At 30.3% G+C, this 19,892-nt stretch overlaps 1 protein-coding gene across 4 annotated transcripts in view; it reads right to left on the bottom strand.

The window, feature by feature from the left end:
* The window catches only part of LOC118195146 (dynamin-like), a 120,567-nt gene that overhangs the window by 5,068 nt on the left and 95,607 nt on the right, over positions 1-19,892 (bottom strand). Inside the window, exon 20 of one of the 4 annotated variants that reach the window (XM_085806695.1) lies at positions 15,616-19,094. The exons of the other annotated variants lie outside the window; for them this stretch is intronic. Within the exon in view, the coding sequence (XP_085662821.1) occupies positions 19,049-19,094 (46 nt within the window). The 3' untranslated portion in view covers positions 15,616-19,048. Of the gene's footprint in view, positions 1-15,615; positions 19,095-19,892 lie in introns of those variants that run through there. 4 annotated transcript variants of the gene reach the window in all.

Here is a 19,892-nt window from a genome sequence, read left to right as displayed (position 1 = left end):
CTTAATTATTGTATATGATTCTTTATGCTGTTGTGTGAAACAGCAAGCCGCAGAGCAATTTGTTCCTCATAAAGCCTGTTTTTTCGCTGGATGGTGTGTTGATTCTAGATGGTAGAATTGTTCCTAAAAGTATTTCTGCTAAGCAGTCATTGCTCAAGCTATTACTGGTTAATTAACTACTTATTAAAACATCTAAGAAAAGTCAGGCCAAGAAAAGGGACAACTTTTCAGTGGAAAATGTCTTGTATTCATGTTACATATGGGAAAAAAATCATGAAAAACCTACCATTTGATAGAAAATGATTTCATAATGGTATTCAGTGAACTTACCTACTCAGATACTGATGGACATGAACTATTATTGACTCTACAACATTAGCGGCTGCAACTGTAATGGCACTAAGAGACAGCAAAAAGATATGTAATGTGCCATTTCTGTATGTAACACCATCACTGTATGAATCAATACTTAGTGTTCTGTGATGAAAGACATGCACAATGAAGTACCATATACATCATTCACTTCTTGTTATATATCAATTAATGTTTTGCATGCAATACCAAAACTTGAGTCTGTATTTTTGCCAGATTTATCACTTAACATATTCATTAGATGATCTAAAAAGCCAAATACTACATCTGCTATCATTAGCAAAACTTCATTTTTAAAGATTCTTTAATCAAATTAATATCCATTCATTACAAAGTATATGATTTCAAATATGTTTGAAAAGATCCGTTCAGCAGTAGCACACTTTTTTTAATCCAGAATGATAGATTATCCAGATTTTTCCTCCCTTACAAAATCTAGGAATAAAGAATATAATACTCAAAGGGAAGAAGGCATGCCTTAAACATTTATGCCACTAAAAACACTGAAAAAATTTAAAATTACTTAAATAAGCTTTTAAGCAAGCACAGATATTTACAATGTGCATTATAAACTTAATAGTCCAAAAATTATTGCTATGCTTTTCGATTACTTTTACATTTCATAACCAGGATAAAAATTTACAGAAATTAAATTCAAACATATTCCATCAGTCACAATACAAAGACACTTGATAACACTAAATGCAAATGATTTCTGAACAGACATAAAATAATGTAAACAATCAACTGTCTATAATGACTTGCATGCTTTTCCATCAGTCCAACTGAACAGCAGGAAACTGCACGATTACACTACTGCCTACTATTCTGCTATGTGGCTGACCAGCTGGTACAGTGGTTAGTGACGCTGACTGCCATACGGATGGGTCCAGTTCGAATCCCAGGCCAAAATCACTAGCTGGCATGAATGTCTGTAAGTGCAAAAGGCATGAATGTCTGTAAGTGCATAAGTGTCTGCGCACTAAGGGGGCACTCGAAATATTACACAGCTAGTCAAAAGTCCTCTCAAGAGGTTAGTAGTAGAGAAAGTGGGGTGGGAGACCCTCAGACAGCCTGCATTTCCCTTGAAATGAGAATGAAAGCTTAGTAGTAAAACCTAATATACTTATGAACTCCTAATATCCTCCTAAAACTTAATATACTTATATACTATGAACATGGCAGGATCAGCAAAACCTAATATACTTATAAAAACCCTCAGGTTGCTGATCTTACTTCAATCTGTACCTCTTCTGCCAGGTGGTGCTATTGGGATGCATGATTTACACATACAGTGCAAAGTTAATTACTTTCAAATCCTATTGAAGATGCATATTTCAGGGTTTATTAGATGCTTTCTTCCGGGTATTGCATTCTAGATGGCCAGCAATGTATAAGCTATTAATATTTTTTTTCCATCATTTTCTTTGTAAGAATAGTCATAAGTAAAGTAAGTTAAAGAGCATAAGAGCATTACACAAACAAGCAGAATGAAACACTATTTCTATGAACCCTTTGAGCAAAAACATTTATAAATTTTTTCCAATGAAATGTGGTATTCATTTATTTGTTCAGTTACTTAATTTGCTTGCACAATCTTTGGATCACAAAAAAAGAATACCGGATTATAACCAAAAATAAAGCATTTTTGAAAAAAATTATCTAACTGACAAAAAGTGGATACAAAGCTCACAAGTGGGATAAAGGGATAGCATCAGAATATGGAATCATACTGCTAAGTTTTAAACAAGGAAAAGAGAAAAATATTTCTCAAATTATCACAATTAATTTATATACTATGCTGTTGTTACAAAAAGGTCACTTGACAGTTACTGGATAAGGATTTGCACCAAAAATCTACTATAAGCAACAAGAGTTTCTAGAACATTATTTAGAAGCACTTAGAAGTGTGAATGATGGGAAAGAAATGGTTTGTTAGGTCTTGAATAAAAATTTATGTTTTGTAATAAAAAGGAACTTTAAAAATTAAATCAGAATTTATATTACACATACAAAACACAGCATGAAAATTGTTCACTTTCATACAACAGCAAGGTGAAGTATATGTAAAAGATTTTCAATGCAGAGGTATGAAAGTAATAATTTATTGAAAGATAAAAAGTAAACTGTACAGTATGACGATACAAAGAAACATAAAAGATTTATTTTTACTTAGTTTATATAACATCAAAATATATTAAATGTGAATGATATAAATTTTCTAATACTGGAATTCTTTGTGATACAACTCACATTTTGCACACGTTAAAAAAATAAAAATAATAATAATAATACGCCCCACACACGTATAAATAAAGGAATATTTAAGAAAGTAGAATTAAGACTAATTTGCATATCTTTTGGCTTTGTGGCTTGCCAATATTTTCCCAAGCTTTACAATACATTTTCAAGAATTTGAAAGATTGGAAATTAAAAATTCTTTAAAAAAGACACTAACCTAAAGCAGCAAATTAGTCCAGAAATTTCTATTTTCTAATACTATGATTATAAAACCTGTCACAATTAAATATTAAATCTTATACTTCAGATGTATGAGATAAATTTGAAGACATATTTGGCAAATATGAAAGCTTGTAGGCACTTACTTTAGATGGCTCTACAATGCTTTTTAAAGGAAATTTCATTAAATCATACATATTCCATAGAAGTTAACAGTAGAAATTTTTCCCTTAGACTTCTAATTGCATTTAAAGTTCTAAAAGAATTAAGCAGATTACAAACTATACTACAATATGCTTAGTCTTTACAAATTTAAATACAATTATACACATTTACATAGAGTATTATTCTGCAGTGTATCATTATGTTAGTAGTACATTTACAAAATAACACAATGAACCTATAGCCACAAAAAGATACATTATGAATGAAGTTGTATCGAGTTCACTATATTTTCTCATTAGGTTATCTTGAATTTAAGTATTTTTTAAAGTTATAAGAAAATCCACTCTGTTTATATCCAAATTTTAGAGGCAGCAGTTTATATAAATCTATTCACATTCTACCAGGAAACAATAATTATGGCCTGTTCTTAAAAAGATTGAATATTACCAATAATATAGATACTATTTAGAACACCTTCAAATATGTAACTATATCTGTAAAGCCTTTGAATAGTAATGTAGAAAATGTAATAAATTAAAGAACTCCCAAAAATGCTTTAAAAAATTATTCTAGCTTGCAAAATACAGGGCAATTCAAAATGAATATAGCGGTTACAAATGGCTATAACTGTTTAATGGAAAAAGAATTTATTGATAAGAATAACATAGAATGTAGACGGAAAATTTCTTTACATAAAGTGCAGGTGCAGTGAAGCGGAAGCCTATGCATGCGAGTTGAAACTTCGCAATGACAAGAAACCTGTTCCTTGTGGGTGTCTTATTAGTAAAAATGGCGAGTTCCGTGCAGAAAGCATTCTGCATGTCAAAATTTGAAAAATGTCACTCTGTTAAAACAGTGCAGAGAAGATTTCGTCAGCGTTACAAACAAGAACCTTCAAATGCGAACAACATACACAGATGGCATCAGATGTTTAAAGAAACAGGATGTCTGTGCAGAGGGAAAAGTAGTGGAAGGCCACGTGTTTCAGCAGATAACGTAGAAAGAATTTGTTGCACATATGAACGAAGCCCACGGAAATCGAAGTACAAAGGCAGTAGGGAGTTACAAATGTCACAAAAAATGGTATGGCATGTTCTCAGAAAGAGGTTGCAAATGAAACAATACATCATTCAACTTGTGCAGCAGTTAAAACAGGAAGACTATGGCAAAAGCATGAATTACACTGCGTTTATGCTGGAAAGCATAGAAGATGAAACAATGGCTGATCGTCTCATTTTTAGTTGATGAATGAACTTTCCACATAAGTGGGAAGGTTAACTGGTACAACAGTTGAATATGGGGTACAAAGAAGCCTTCCACTGTAATTGAACATGAACGTGACTCAGCGAAAGTTAATGTGTTCTGCGCGATCTCCTCACGTAAATTGTACGGTCCTTTTTTCTTCAGTGAGCGAAGTGTGACATCAAATGTTTACCTAGACATGCTTGAGGTATGGTTAATGCCACCGTTAGACTCCGATTCTATGGATTACATCTTTTAGCAAGATGGAGCACCCTCCCCCCACTGGAGTACGGATGTTACCACACTTTTAAATCAACATCTTCCAAAGCATTGGATCGGTCGAAGTGGAGCTGCCGTCTTATACTCTTGATCACCAAGATCTCCGGACTTGACACCCTGCAATTATTTTCTATGTGAAGAACAGGGTGTTTGTGTCTCCCATGACCAACATGACCAAAACAATTAAAGAACTCAATTGACAAAAAAAAAAAAAAAAAAAAAAAAAAAAAAAATTGGTGACTGAACAAATGCTTCAGAATATATGGCATGAAATGGACTACCGCCTAGATGACCGTGTGACCAAAGGAAGTCACATAGAACATCTATGATGTATGTATACAAAATTTTGAAGTTTCCTCTACATTATCTTAAAGATAAATTCATTTTTAATAAATAGTTATAGCCATTTGTAATCGCTATATTCATTTTGACTTACCCAGTATATTATTTCTTTCTCCAGAATGAAGTTTAATTTGCTATAATCTGGAATGCAGAATTTAGCCCACTTCTAAGTATTGCAAAAAAGCAGAATATTTTAAAAAATAAAGGAATTTCTTTTTTTTTAATATTGTTTTTATTATTAATTAAAATTTTACAGTTTTAACCCTTCAATTGGCATGGTCATAGTCTGGCAAAAGCAGGTACAGATTACCTCTCTGATACCAATCGAATTATTTATTAGAATCCTAAAAAGGTCACTGAAGAAGTATAGAATGAACAGAATATATTAGAAAACTCTTTCCTTTCATTACACATTTAAATTTATCATCCTAATACAAATACTGTGTAGAAATATAAAATCAAAGCAAAATTATAAGTTATACACATTCAAAGTAACAATTTATCAATAAAAAGTAACTTTTGAAGTAAAATTCAAATAAAATTTACCCTCAAAAGATGAAGTACAATATGTTATATTTCAAACTATATTAAACAGTCTTTATGCTGATTTTGGAATCAGTGGTATGGCCATTCCTACAGTGTGTTTCAGGAGCTGTTTTACAATACATCAATGCCAAATGGCAACTACTGGTGTTACTTTAAATAGCCTGCACAGACTCTGATGCGCTACTGTGACCTGCCACAGACTTGTTTCCCACACATGAAACATAATTAGTTGCTATTACGAATGAAAGAACTGGTTGTCAGCTTTAATAGTTTATATGCAGAGAGATAAAACATTCCTCAAATAATAATTGATGATTTCATTGAGAGCATGTGTATTTTTATGGATGGTGGTCACATCCCATATTGAATAAATCAACAAGATTTGACATTCTGTTTCCAATTCTGGACCAGGGTTCATAGCTACATTTTAGTTAAAAAAATAAGCACCTATAAGCACTTTTCTAGCACATTTTAAGAAAAAAAATAAGCATCTGTCCAATTACATTATACACATCTGCATGATCTCAAAAGAAAAATTAGACTTGTAATTTAAAATATGAGAAATTCAGTATTAATTAAGAGAGAATGAGCATAACTCAACCATGGAAAACAATTACATTATTTTTTTTTAATTTTAAATAATAGTTCAATTCACAGAACTAGTTTACAATAAGAGAAAAAAATATGCAGAACTAAAAATCATATTACAAGATTTAATGACGAAATTTCTGTTCAAAATAGAGAAAATAAATAAAAATAAAGCATATTTATTACATTCGCTTGGCACCTAAAATAAATACATTTTATTTTTCCAATCTCATTAATACTTAAATAACTTAAATCAAACTTCTGAATATTTTCTAAATTTTCATTGTATAACAGTTTTCCTTTAATAGATATTGCAGTCAAAGTAATTTAAGTAAAAATAAGTAAAAAAAGGAGCTTTTCTGAAATCAGAAGATGGGAAATTTCTTCATGCAGTCATCCTTTAACAATAAAAGCTTAACTAACCGGCATACTCGGAAATTTCCGAATATCTGAAAATTCCGGATAGTCCAGCATAACTGGTAAAAGTGGAAAGGGGGGGATAGGTTGTAGCCATTCTTTAGATTTTTGAGCTAAATAATGCTCTTGACATTTCGATATGTGCATCATAAAAAATAGTGCAATGGAACTGAAAATTAATCTGCTTAGCAAGCACAGTAAAGCTCTTTTATCTCCGTGAAATATCGCAAACGCTATTGCGCAATACTTGCGCCTTAATTCTTCCGCACGTGATATTACGCAATCGGAATCAACAGCTGCCGGTATTCGGAGAATAAATAACTAAATAAAAGGAAAATGCCCCTTCGCTTCGTCCGGTTTTCACTGTCATGCGCCCATGTGGCATATTTATCATTGAGCAGGACACGTCGCGCTCTGCACGATATCCCTGCCGTACTCATATTGATTAATAAAGAGATTTACCAATCTGGGGCGCTTGTCATTCTAATTTTGAACAGGCTGCGTTAAATTTCCGGAATAGAATCATTCTTCGCTTGGGTTGGTACACCGCAGAACTTTTAGTACTATTCAATCCAGATGGGAAAGTGAAGAAAAAAAAAAAAAAAAAAAGTCTGTTGCTTGCTTTGCTGAGAACTGTAACGGTTTCAATATTCGAGATTTTGCGGAGAAAGGGGAGAACCCCCAACTTCCGTATTGTATAATGCATTGGGGGAAAAAAATATTATTTTGACTATTCGATTACTTTCACCTTATTTATGCCATTCCGAATATTATTCCTTTGAAAACTAATTTGTGTTAAAACACACCCATTTTTGAAGTTTATCCATACTTCAGCAATATTATAAATATTCATACATATAATATAAGCATACCGACCATAATAAACGCGAATATGAACTCACTATGCGGAACGAGAATGTAAATTATTAAAATCTTGATAGAAATTCAAACGTGTGTAGTATTGGATGGGAGCAAAAGAATACGGAATGTACCGGAATTTTCTACTGCTTTCAGAATTCTTTGACCAATAGAGCGACATGCATGTTATGTTAATGCAGAGAAAGGGGCGGAAAGCTATTTCTAGGATTATGATTCACCATCTGACGTTCCACATAAGTAAGTAAATTTGTTTATTTAGTTTCGGCTTTGGTACGGAGAAAAAATGTACGTTCGTTAAAAAAAAAAAAAAAAAAAAAGCACTAAAAACAAAAAGTAAGTGCTTTAGAGAAAAAATAAGCACATATGAGGGCTTTTATATTTTATTTTCAAATATAAGGACTTATAAGCTCTTGTAAGGACCGCTACGAACCCTGTGGACTATATGCCAATAATTAACGTGCTAATCCATTTTTGGATTTCAAATTTTTATGATCGTATCATCTTGGTGTCACAATTTCAATGTCGAACAGTGTGTGTGTATATGCAAGATATAACAAAATATGATAGCTGCTTCAAAATAATTGGAGACCTCAAAATTAACATTCTAGATTTGGTGTTCTCCCTTTAAATTTATCAGTTCTCCCAGATTCGAGAATCCTCTATGTTATGTAACAACTTCAAATTAAATAATCACAGAGTAGCTCTACTTAAACCTCAGACTTAGTATAAATACCACTGACGAGTTTACTGCATCATTCTTCCCTTCCCCAACTGCTGCTCTGTCAACATCGAAATGATATTGACAGAGTTTACATTTGCTTAACAGTCTACGTCATTTCTTTTTAACAGCCAATGTACATAGAAATTTATATTTCATTATGACTGAATCATAGATGCATTGGATTTCATTATGATTGAATAAATATCTACTGAGATGACTTTCCGTGGAAATAAAGATTGGGAATTCGTCTAATTAATTTTTGTGTCAGTGTCATCTGTTTCTCTTCCAAGCTTGCCACTATGCCATCTCGACTACACTTCAAAAACATTATATATATAAGAAATTTAGAACCAATTTTTCACAAAACCCAAAAATTGAAATTTGTAAGTAATAAATTTAAAAAATCCTATAAATGTAAAAAAGAATTTAATAAATGTTAAAACTAGAATACTTTAAACAAGTAAAACCCTAATTCACAAAAATTAATGAAACTTAAAGAGAATATATGGAATATAAAAGAAGAGGAATTCAATCAACTTTCAATGCCACTTCGTCAGGAGGAGGAACATTAAAATCAATTAAAACCTCTCTTCCATAAAAATCCTTGCTTTCCTGTATCCAAAATTAGCTGATGATCCAATTCCATTGTATTTTAATTATAATAGTTCACCCAAAAATTCTGGCCCCTTTCCAAAGCAAGGAAAAAACAAAGTAAATTCATATAAAAATTTTACCTTGAAGCAAAGGAAACTCTATCCAAAGAATTGAAAACAAAAGTGAAATTATAAAATACTATAATGAAAAGACTTAATCCAAACGGAATTGAAATACAAACTCACAAGAAATAATAAAAAACTTCAAGTACTTTCAATTCAGTTTTTTGGTTGCGTACTAATTTAAAATCTATAAATATATATTAAAAATAGTAAATTCAAATTAAAACTGGAAGCTAAATCACATGCTGAATTTTTTCAATCCAACATGTTCCAAATTCACTTTGCTAAAATTATTACCATTACCTTTATTATCATCATCATTAAAAAGTAACCAGTGTACTGTACTTCACCTAAATCATGACAATTATTTAAATAAAATTTAGCTTTAGAAGAAGTCATTATTAATCCTATGAGTGTTACATGTTTGTCCTTGAAATTTCAAACTTCCCCAAAATGTCATGAATAATGGTATTTTCTTGATTATAATTCGAAAATGACCCTCTCACTTTGTATCTTGACTCCTTTTTTTTCCAATATATATTGAATAGGAAACTGAATATAATAGGACATAGCAGACATTTTTGGGTGCTATGGATTGAAAAGCTATCCTACTATATGGAATTTTATGCCCATAACTCTTGAAGGATTAAAATTCTCGTTCTAAACACTTACGTGACTAAACACAACATATCTGACCAATATACAGCAATGTAATGAAAAGAAAAATTACTTGAAAAAGGAGAAGAAATACAACGGCAGCATATTATCACATGAAAAAAGTTTTCACCCAAAATTTCATAACTTAAATGAACAAAACAATAGTTACCTTATGTAAAGATCGTGATTAAAAGAGAACGTGAAATATAAATAATGGGACAAGAACTTGCATTTTACGGTGTGGCAACAAGAAGAGAATTCGGGAGATTTTTATATATTTTGTTTAGAGAGTTTAAGATTTTAGATTTTATATATAGTTGTAAGAGTTTTAACTGTAGCAGTTAAGAGTTTAAAAGATTTTAATAGTTAAGAGCTGCTGCATTTATTTTTTTGGTTCTGTTCTAAAATTCTAATAAAAGTATTTTGTTCATTCTGAAAATTTAGCTTTGTTCTTCCTACAAGGTTCAATATCCATTATATTGAAATGAGGAAAGGATTTTTACTGGCGCAGTCGACAGGATCGGGGTTTCCCCGCATATAATTACGAACCAAAATAACTCAGGTGAGAGCTCAATTTACCTTGTAAACGTAAAATAATTAATTAAGATTATGAAAAGTTAATTATTGTTTCCGTCATGTAATCTTAGTTTATTTACTTGTCAAAGTAATGAATACGCCAGTGTTCAAATGAAATTTCGTTTGACTCGCCAGAGTAAGTGAACAACACATTAAGTATTGATTCCACTGATTGATTTTCGTGCCGAATAAAATTAAATTCATTGTGAATTATTTTTAAATAGAAAAAGAAAAGAGAAAAAAAATTGCTTTTTATAAAACTAAGAGTCTATTGACTGAATAAAATCAGAAATCAGTACTTGGCGTCAGCCAGCTGCTACAGTGTTACACATAGAAACGATTTTTTTGTTTTGTTTCCCCAACGAAAGAGAAAACCGCAATCAGGGAGTTCATACTTTAACTAATATTAAGGATAAATTGAAGGACGCATTAACAAGAAATTAGTTTTTTTTATTAAATTTGCAAAGAATAAGGTTTATTTAAAATCGAAACATGGCTTTTATGGGACGTGGGAAAAAAGAGGATTTGCTAGTTTTAGCTGCTGAATTAGAAATTCAAGTAGATCCAAGTATGAAAATCGAGGCGATAAAAAATGAAATAATTCAAAGTGACACATATGATGAAACATTTGCTAAAGAAGTGTTTTTAACGATTGTTGAAGAGAGGAAAAGAAAAAGAACAGGAACAGCAGAAAAGAGAGCAAATGGAGTTTGAATTGAGGAAACTCGAAATTGAATCTCGTGTTCGACTAACACAAACTTCACCAACAAATGAAAATGGACATCATAATTTTGATTTAATTAAGCTTATTCCCAAATTCAATTTAAGATACGATGATATTGTGATTTATTTATCCTTATTTGAAAGACAAGCTAAAAGGACAAAGATTGATCCTAAAGATTGGGTTTCATGTTTATTGACTTTAATGCCATCTTAAATCATTCAATTAATTGGTAGGGAATCTGAAGAAAATTTTGAAGATTATGAGTACATTTTGGCCATTTTATTGAAGAGATTTAAATTAAATCCTGAAAGCTTTAGAAAAAAAATTTGTGATGCACCAAAAGAGCGCTGAAAAATCACGGAGAGATTTTTGCTACAAAATTACAAGTTATTTTGAAGAATGGATCAATGGTCTTGAAATCACAAATTTTGCCGCGTTAAAAGATTTGTTTATTACTGACCAAATTAAGAAAAGAGTACCCTATGAAGTAAGAGACCATCTTCTTGACGACTGGGCGAAGTTCGTTTCTCCAACCAAATTAGTTGATAAACTTGACGAATATGACAGTGTTCGTAATATCTCAAAACGAACAGAGTAAGACTAGAATTCAAGACACATCAAGAACAAGGTGAAACTCTGAAAAAATGCTTTGAATGGGCAAATAAAAATCAAAATTCATATACTTTCGATGATGGTATATTACTTCATTCCGAATGTATCTGTGGTGAAAACATTAAGAAAGTTGTGTTACCTTTAGAAAAAAGAAGGGAAGCCCGAAGAATGGCACATGAAATCCCTCTTGCCGGCCACCTCAGTGAGAAAAAGACAATTCAACGAATCAAGTACTCATTCTTTTGGCCTACTATTAAGCAAGATGTTAAAAAATTCTGTGAAAGTTGTAAAGAACTGCCTTTTACAGAAATAGAGAAAACAGAAATGGTAGAAGATAAAATTGTTGAACAGGAAGCACAGAAGAAAGAAATTATAACTGAAGAAACTAAGAGGGTAGAAACAGAAGATGAACTCAAAGAGGAAAAGTTAATTGACAGCAAAATAACAGATGTAGAAATTATTCCACCTGAAAGTAAAAACAAATTTATGGGTGAGACTGAAATCTCAGTTGAAAAAGAAACTGTCAATGAAAGTGAAACTCAAGTGAAGCCAGCAACCAAAACAGAAAATACAAATAATGCTGAAACTGCAGCTGAAAAAGAAATAATTGCAGATGACAATAAAACTCAAGTAAATCTTGATGCTGAGAACATAGAAGAGAAAGAATATATTGCTGAAATTGGAAACGAGAAGGAAAAAGTAGATGATAAAAAGAATGACTTAATAATCCATAAGGAAAGTATGAAAGCTGACTTAGTAACTGAAAATGAAAATGTAAGTCACACAGAAGCTGCAGATCTTGAAACTGAAAATAAACTTGCAGATAACAGTGAACTATTACAATTTACTGAAAAAGAAATTCTGGATGATAATAGAAACAAAAAGTACAATAAGGACAGCATAGATACTGTTGAACTGGGAGATGAAAAAGAAAGTGTGGATTATACAACAAAAGTTGAAACTGAAAAGGAAAATGTCATCCACAATGAAACTGAAAACCACAGAAACCTTTCAAGTTCAAGGGTGAAAACATGGAAGATTGAACAGAAAGTTATTCGGATGACAGTGAAGAACTGGAAGACGAGAAAGAAACTAAAGGAATTGCTGAATTAATGGAAGAGCTCGAGCCCTAGGTAGACGATCTACATCATGTTGATGAAGAATTATTAGAAAAAGCAGAAGAAAAAATTGCTACGATTTTTTTAGTTTATAGGACTTTCACCAAGCACAGAAATCCCATATTTGAAGAAATTGATAAAGCTGAAACAATTGATGAATGGTATGAGCTACTTGACAAAGCCATTGGAAAGATAGAAGAGAAGAAAGATGATAAGGAACAACAGCTACTAGGATTGCCTACCATAGGTGTGAATAATAATGAAGATAATCCATTTACAAAAGAAATGCCCATAGCATTTTTCAGCAAGAAACTAACGCCCTGTCAACAACGAGAAGCATTTTGTGTCATCAAAGCCTTGAAAAAATTTGACACGTGGATTTTCGGTGCCAAAGTGCAGATTGTGTCTGATCACAATCCCCTCACCTACTTGACCCAAAGCGCCTCTCATGGTACTAAACTGCCTCGTTGGGCCTTAGCGTTACAACGGTATAACATGACTGTGACATACCGCAAAGGAAGTTCACATGGGAATGCTGATGCTTTGTCGAGGTTAGCAGTTAACTCTTTCTCTCTCAATGAACTCTGAGCAGCATTGTCTCTACGGTGACGAATGGGCTTCTTGTGATGGGACTTGTAAAGATCGTGACTAAAAGAGAACGTGAAATATAAATAATGGGACAAGAACTTGCATTTTACGTTGTGGCAACAAGAAGAGAATTCGGAAGATTTTTATATATTTTGTTTAGAGAGTTTAAGATTTTAGATTTTATATGTAGTTGTAAGAGTTTTAACTGTAGCAGTTAAGATTTTAAAAGATTTTAATAGTTAAGAGCTGCTGCATTTATTTTTTTGGTTCTGTTCTAAAATTCTAATAAAAGTATTTTGTTCATTCTGAAAATTTAGCTTTGTTCTTCCTACAAGGTTCAATATCCATTATATTGAAAGAAAGAAAGGATTTTTACTCCTTATAAAGTCAACTACCTAGTCAGGGAGCATTTAGAAAGGTAAAAACACAAGTGACATTATGCCATTCCTGCTCAAATGCTTTCCTAGCAACTTCCACCCAAACATAGAAAAGTATCTAATATACAACCATGCCGATGATAGGTTTAACTAAAAAGTCCTACTTTAAAAATTTTAAAAACCATAAAAAGTTTAAAAGCGATTCAGAAAATGCATTCTGTTAGCAACGGACGGAAAGCCAGACATACTTACAGTTGGACATTACTTAATTATTTAATGTGGTTAAAAAAAATCAATTCACTGCCCTATTTGTAGCAATATCTAAATGCTGTATTCGTAATTTCTAATACATAAACCAATGATAAAATGCCAGCATGGGGCTACTCAATTATTGATTCACCATGTTTATTGTACTACAACACTTAATATAATCATTTTGGTCTCATTTCAGAAATGCAAATATATTTTTAAAAATCCAAATAGCATATCCCTATGTTTTATAATGTGGTTACCTATAAACATACCTATAATATGCATCTACATTAAAATTCTGTTAACTAAAATGACACCTTTTCTACAAAAAATGTAAGGCATTTCTTGAGAATGATTTTATAGATTTTACATATTCAGTACTATTTTAAGTCATTATACTAAGGCTACTTCAATAATAGTCCATAACTCACACTATTTAGAAAAGTACATCTTAGTAAAAGTAAAATTTTTATTACATTTTCATTCACACTTAATATTATGTTATTAATTCTGACCAAAAAGAAATCTGATAATCATATAGAATATTTTGCACAAATGGACTAGTTTAAAATAATTTATCAATAAATCACATGACCATTTAAAAGTACACAAGTATTTGGAATAAAACTTTTTAACGTAGACTTACGTTCCTCATGGTGGTCTGTGGGAAAGGAAAAATTGCGATGCTTTGTGGGCTATAGAAATGCTCAAGTCTTCGCAATTACAAAACTTTCATTTCACAGATGAAGGTGTTTATGGTTCAGCCACAGTTGAGTGACAATGTCAGCAAAAATAATGGGATTTTGATGATGTCATATGTTGTGCACATGCACAGTGAGTGGCTGTGCAACCCCACTATCATGCATTTTCACCTGGTTGGGAGGGCTCCAGCTTAGTTGCTTGTTGGATGCAGTTGTGAATGGTTACACAGTTTAGGAATTTTGTTTCATCAAAATTAATAAAATTTTAAAATGAGCCAGCAGAAAAATTTATTGAAATGGAGAAGAGAGTGAGTAGCTGCTTGACAACACTAATTTAAATGTTCAAAGTGTGGCTCCACATTATAACAATCTAATAACAAATGAAATAAAAAAGCAGTCCAATTTTACTACAAGGTCTGAGACTTGGATGCTTGAGGATGAACCTATTCAGGTGAAGGATGTCGAATTGAAAGCATTTATGAATGCTACATTCGTTACGAAGACAGCTAACAAAATGCCAGTGATGTGGCTATCTACAGGAATCTAAAGAACACTGACTATTGTAATCCAATTCAGTTTACTTTAAACTGTAAAAAAAATAGGGGGCAGTGATTTATGTATGATCAATATTACAATTAATAGACAGTCTCGTTTATATTGGCGTACGTATACATTCATCCGCCAGTTAATTCAGCCGATTTAAAATTGTTTCTTTATTATGAGAGATATTCAGAGTCAAGTTTCCTCATTGATGAAGTGTTTGTTATAGATACAGATGTACTGACTATTATGATGCAAGATTTTAACATAGATGCAAAAAGAAATGAAAAGGCATTCGATTTCCTAAATCAACACTTTAATCTGAACATGATAACTTCAAATTATTTAGGTATATATGGCAATTCATTTATAGATCTTAGATTTGCACGAAATATTACTACACAGTTTTTGAATTATGTTTATTATTTCTCGTATCATCCTCCTGCACTGCATAAAAGAGTTACAAATAGAAACTATATACAAACATGAATATATTTTATTTGCAGTTTGAGATATAGTTTTTTCCGGGGAGGAGGGAAAAATTCTGAATCACAAAAGGAACAGTAAGTCTACGCATTAAACTTCAGCAGTTGTTTGGAACACGTAGCCTCCTGTCAATTTTTTTTAAACAAACATTATACAAAAATGCACTTAAAAAATTATTTAAAATATGTTATACCGGCCTGGACTTAAAAACCATTCTGAAGTATTTAATTAAAATGTTAATACAGCATAACGTGCAATGAGTTTTATAAGTTTTATTTCCTAGAAAACATGGCTCAATACTGAATGTATATTAGCAAAATACAGTTTACAATCCAAAAATATGTTGTCATCTGTTTTACATTCAAATCTACATTTTGCTCAATTAATAAAATTATGTTATACACACCTGCAGTAATATATAAATGACTAGTATTCGTTTAGATCAAGCATTACAACATTTAATTATATAAACTAACAGTAAAATTCAACCCAAACCAAAAATAAGACTTTTTTACAACAGCACATTCATAATGCAATTCAATGTCATATATAACATTCTAGAAGAATGAAAGTAATAAGAAATGCTGGTTAAAAATGCAGAAAAACAGAATTTTTTAAAACTCAGAGCAAATACTGGAAAGGAAATTTCTGTTCATGCTTAGTAGTATATTAGAAGTTTACAAATTATACAATTTAAATCTTTCTAATACTTAATTTTATTAGACTTTGAACTATCACAATCCTAATAACATTTAAGTGAATACAGCAAAAGCCTGACTATCCAGCATTCATGAAATATTTTAGAATTTTATACCTCCCAAAAATTAAGCAAATGAGGGACTTGTAAAGCCATTATAAAACACATGGTTTAGTTTTTTTAAAGTTGGATATAAGTTAATTGGTATTAATTCCTTCTGACATTTTGAAATTTTTCTTCAAAGTTACAAGATTCTGGCATGTGCTTTAATGGGCATAAGAGAATTTATTTAAAAACAAATAATTACACACGAAAAACTATGATAAGCAATTTAAGCGTTTTAATTTTTTTATGCCTACATCCCTAACTTACATTTATCGATTATCCAAAAAAGGTTAAGAAAGATTAATTTCTTTTAAGTTTCTACCAGCTACTTTCTTTATTGACAAGATTTCAAAATCGGATAACATGCTTTACTTTCATGCGTTTTAATATCTTTGAAATACATTTCTTCTTTAAATATTACACTTCTTTTAAATGTAGGCTTTTGATACTAAAGTTGATTACAAATAAATATGATTGTTTTTATATTTTTAGACTCGAAATTGTTTCATTCATTTGGCTTTTCTATCATGAACTGCATATTTTTATATGCTCAATTATTCAGAAATTTTTTTTTTATTTGGCATTTCCTGAGCTTTTTAGACAATCAAGCTTTCACTGTACATTCAAGCTAAAACATTAAATTGAACTTTTTTATAAAGGGAAAAGAAAACTTAAGCATATATGTTCATTTCTAAATAAGTTTACATCAATGCTACTCTGAGCATAAAAATACTTTTCAATTCAAATAAATGTAAATTAACTATAAATATTTAAATCACCAATGCTGCTTATTGCTTTATTAAAGTTGGACGTTTAATTATCACTTTTCTCTTGAAAATGTAAAGATTTGTATAAAAATTTTTTATTCAATAAAGCTCTTGCATTTTTACTTCAATAAATAAGGCATAAGTGAGTTGGGCTACTCTCACTTCACAAATTTTAAATCTTAAGCTAAAAATTATGCTATAGTATGCTACAGTAGCATAAGAAACAACAAATCTGACAGTTTAACTTTTCACCAGTTCTTTACAATTAAATACATTTTCATTTTTAAATTTTAGTTTTACTCACTATAAAAAGAAAACTAAATAGAAAAAATATTTTAAAATAAAGACAAGAAATTTTAGCAGTCAGAGATTATAATTTACAAACTTTTAAGGTACAAAACAAATTCATTTCTGATATAAAAGAACTGCGTTACTTTCACACACATATATTAATTTTTTTTAAAAATCTAATCAGTGTGAGAAGATACTTGCACACAAATATCATAATCATGAATTAAATTACAAGTTGTATTCAGTTATTTTTAGAAAACATTCAGAGTTCACACAACTAAAATATTTAGCACTACTAATCATAATATAATTTAACTGCTCAAAGACAACTTTGTACAAACTGATAGTAAAAAAATATGCCAGTGTGTTAATAGTATAAAAAAATATTTGCAAATGTAATAAAAAAGTTCTCACTCAAAAATATTAACAAATCTGAAAAAGTACGAATTAAGCACACAAAATGGAAATAACAGAAATTTATAACAGCTAACTAATCTAAATAAAGCTATATAAATGCTTAAAAATTCTAAATGCACAATGAAAACAACATAAATACATTACAAGACACATATATATATCCAAAAAGCACAACAATAGATTCAACAAGTCAAAAAACTGCGAAAAATGCACAAAAATGCAGAAAATTTTTACTATTAATAAGTTAGAGGAAGGAAAGTTAAGTAAAGCATTTACATGCAAAGCTGTTTCACTGCAACAAACTATACATGTTTTATGTACAAATTAAACACACAAAATGGACTGTAAATGTTTCACTTTTAAATATTTTTCTTTCATTTTAGATATCATGCCTGTCAAATGTTAAGTAATGAATAGTTTTACCAAACATTTAGAAGAAACCTACAGCTTTGATATTTAATTTTCAACACATTGAAAATACAGCTTTGATATTTAATTTTCAACACATTTTATACATTATATTATATATTATATTTTTTATATAAATAAAAATAATATACATATATTATTTTTATTTATATAACAATACTAAGTTATTTAAATGCAGGTTTCCTCTTATTTCATTTATTATATGAAATATTTGATGAGAATGGTAATAGTAATAATGCCTATTTTTGGTTCAAGTAACAAAGAACACTATTATCATTTTAATTAAAACTGCTTACTATATAGATCAGAAATGTTCAAAGAAGTTTTTCATATCTTTCAATCCAAACTGCAAGTTGGGAAATGGACAGATTCTCAATTAAATTGAGAGCCTGTCATTGTTAATAACAGATAAAAATATTAGCTGAGTGCATTAAAAAGTTGGAAGATTTAAATTATTATTATGATAGATGAAAAAATAGTGCTCCAAAACAATCACAAATTTTCAGTTCACATTTTTTTTTTCCTTCCAAATCAGATGAATTAAATTGTTTTCAATAAATCTATAAATTTGAGGAAACTGATTTGAGACAAAAAATAATGTATACTATGACATGAAAATTACCTTTCCCTTTTTATGTGTTAATGAACTATATATTAAATATATCATATTAAAATAAATTATAATTTTTTATCGTAAATATTTTTTTCCAGAAATTCTCATTTTTTTTCAAAATAAAATGCACGTTATTACAATGCAGTTTTCTAAACTGGAATTAGGCAGGCATGATAAGATTAAATGAAGGAAGAGACAATAAACGAAAAGTTATTTTGATGAAGATGATTCAACATAAAATAGCAAAACCACCCCCTGAAGCTATCACACAGCATAATTTGATTAATGCAAAATATTAGTTCAGATGACAGTTGCAAAGCACACTCTTTATTAGTTTATTCTATTTAGACAGGAAACACAGATGGAAGTCATCATGGGCGAGGGGGAATAGAAGGTGCATTTCCACCAGTGCCTCGCCTGACACGAAAAAAAATAACAAGAAAATGTCATAAAATGTTAATAAAAATAATATATATTAGAGTCTCAATGATTGTTAATATATAGTAAGAAAAAAAAAACAAAAAACATTATCATCATTCTGTTGTTTCATAAGATAAAAGTGAAACAAATATACTAATGCAATAAAGATGTTTAGCAATGGAATTCTGAAAATAAAAAACATTTAGCATCGCTGAGAATATGGAATAATTTTTTAATATAAAAATCATTACTTAGTTCATGCAACAAAGGAGCCTTTTCCCCCCTGCAAAGCAAAAAATTTCTTCAAAAGGCCAATACAGTGCATTCCTACCCATGCTTTATTATTTAGTACCATGCTTCAAAATTTGAATATTTTTTTAAAAATTTCTATTGAAAATCTGAATGTTAGCATGTAAGTGGAACAGTTCGAATTTTGAAGTTTTCTGCATCACGAACAGCTTTACAAATTTTTACTTTTGTATTTTCTTATGAAACAATTGTTTAACACTTTTTCCAAGGGCATGATAAAAATTTAACATGGATAGCAATTTTGATCCTGTAATCTATACAATTTTTCATATTAATATTAAGCAGAGCAAATAGAATATCCTGTATATTTAAAGGCTATACTATAAAGAAAAAAAAATCGTACAAAATGAGAGAGATAAATCAGGAGCTTTGAAAAAATGCTGTGAGCTGATTAAGAAATGTGTACATAAATTTAAATGCCAAAGATACATACATAAATGCTTCTCATATTATTAATACCTCAAAAACTCATTTTGAAATAAATGC

This window comes from Stegodyphus dumicola, chromosome 12, assembly GCF_044657685.1.
Source record: "Stegodyphus dumicola isolate Sdum_Otavi_A_Nest chromosome 12, ASM4465768v1".
Lineage (NCBI taxonomy): Eukaryota > Metazoa > Arthropoda > Arachnida > Araneae > Eresidae > Stegodyphus > Stegodyphus dumicola.
The sequence above is the reverse complement of the archived record's forward strand: the minus strand, read 5'-3'. Positions and strand labels throughout refer to the sequence as shown.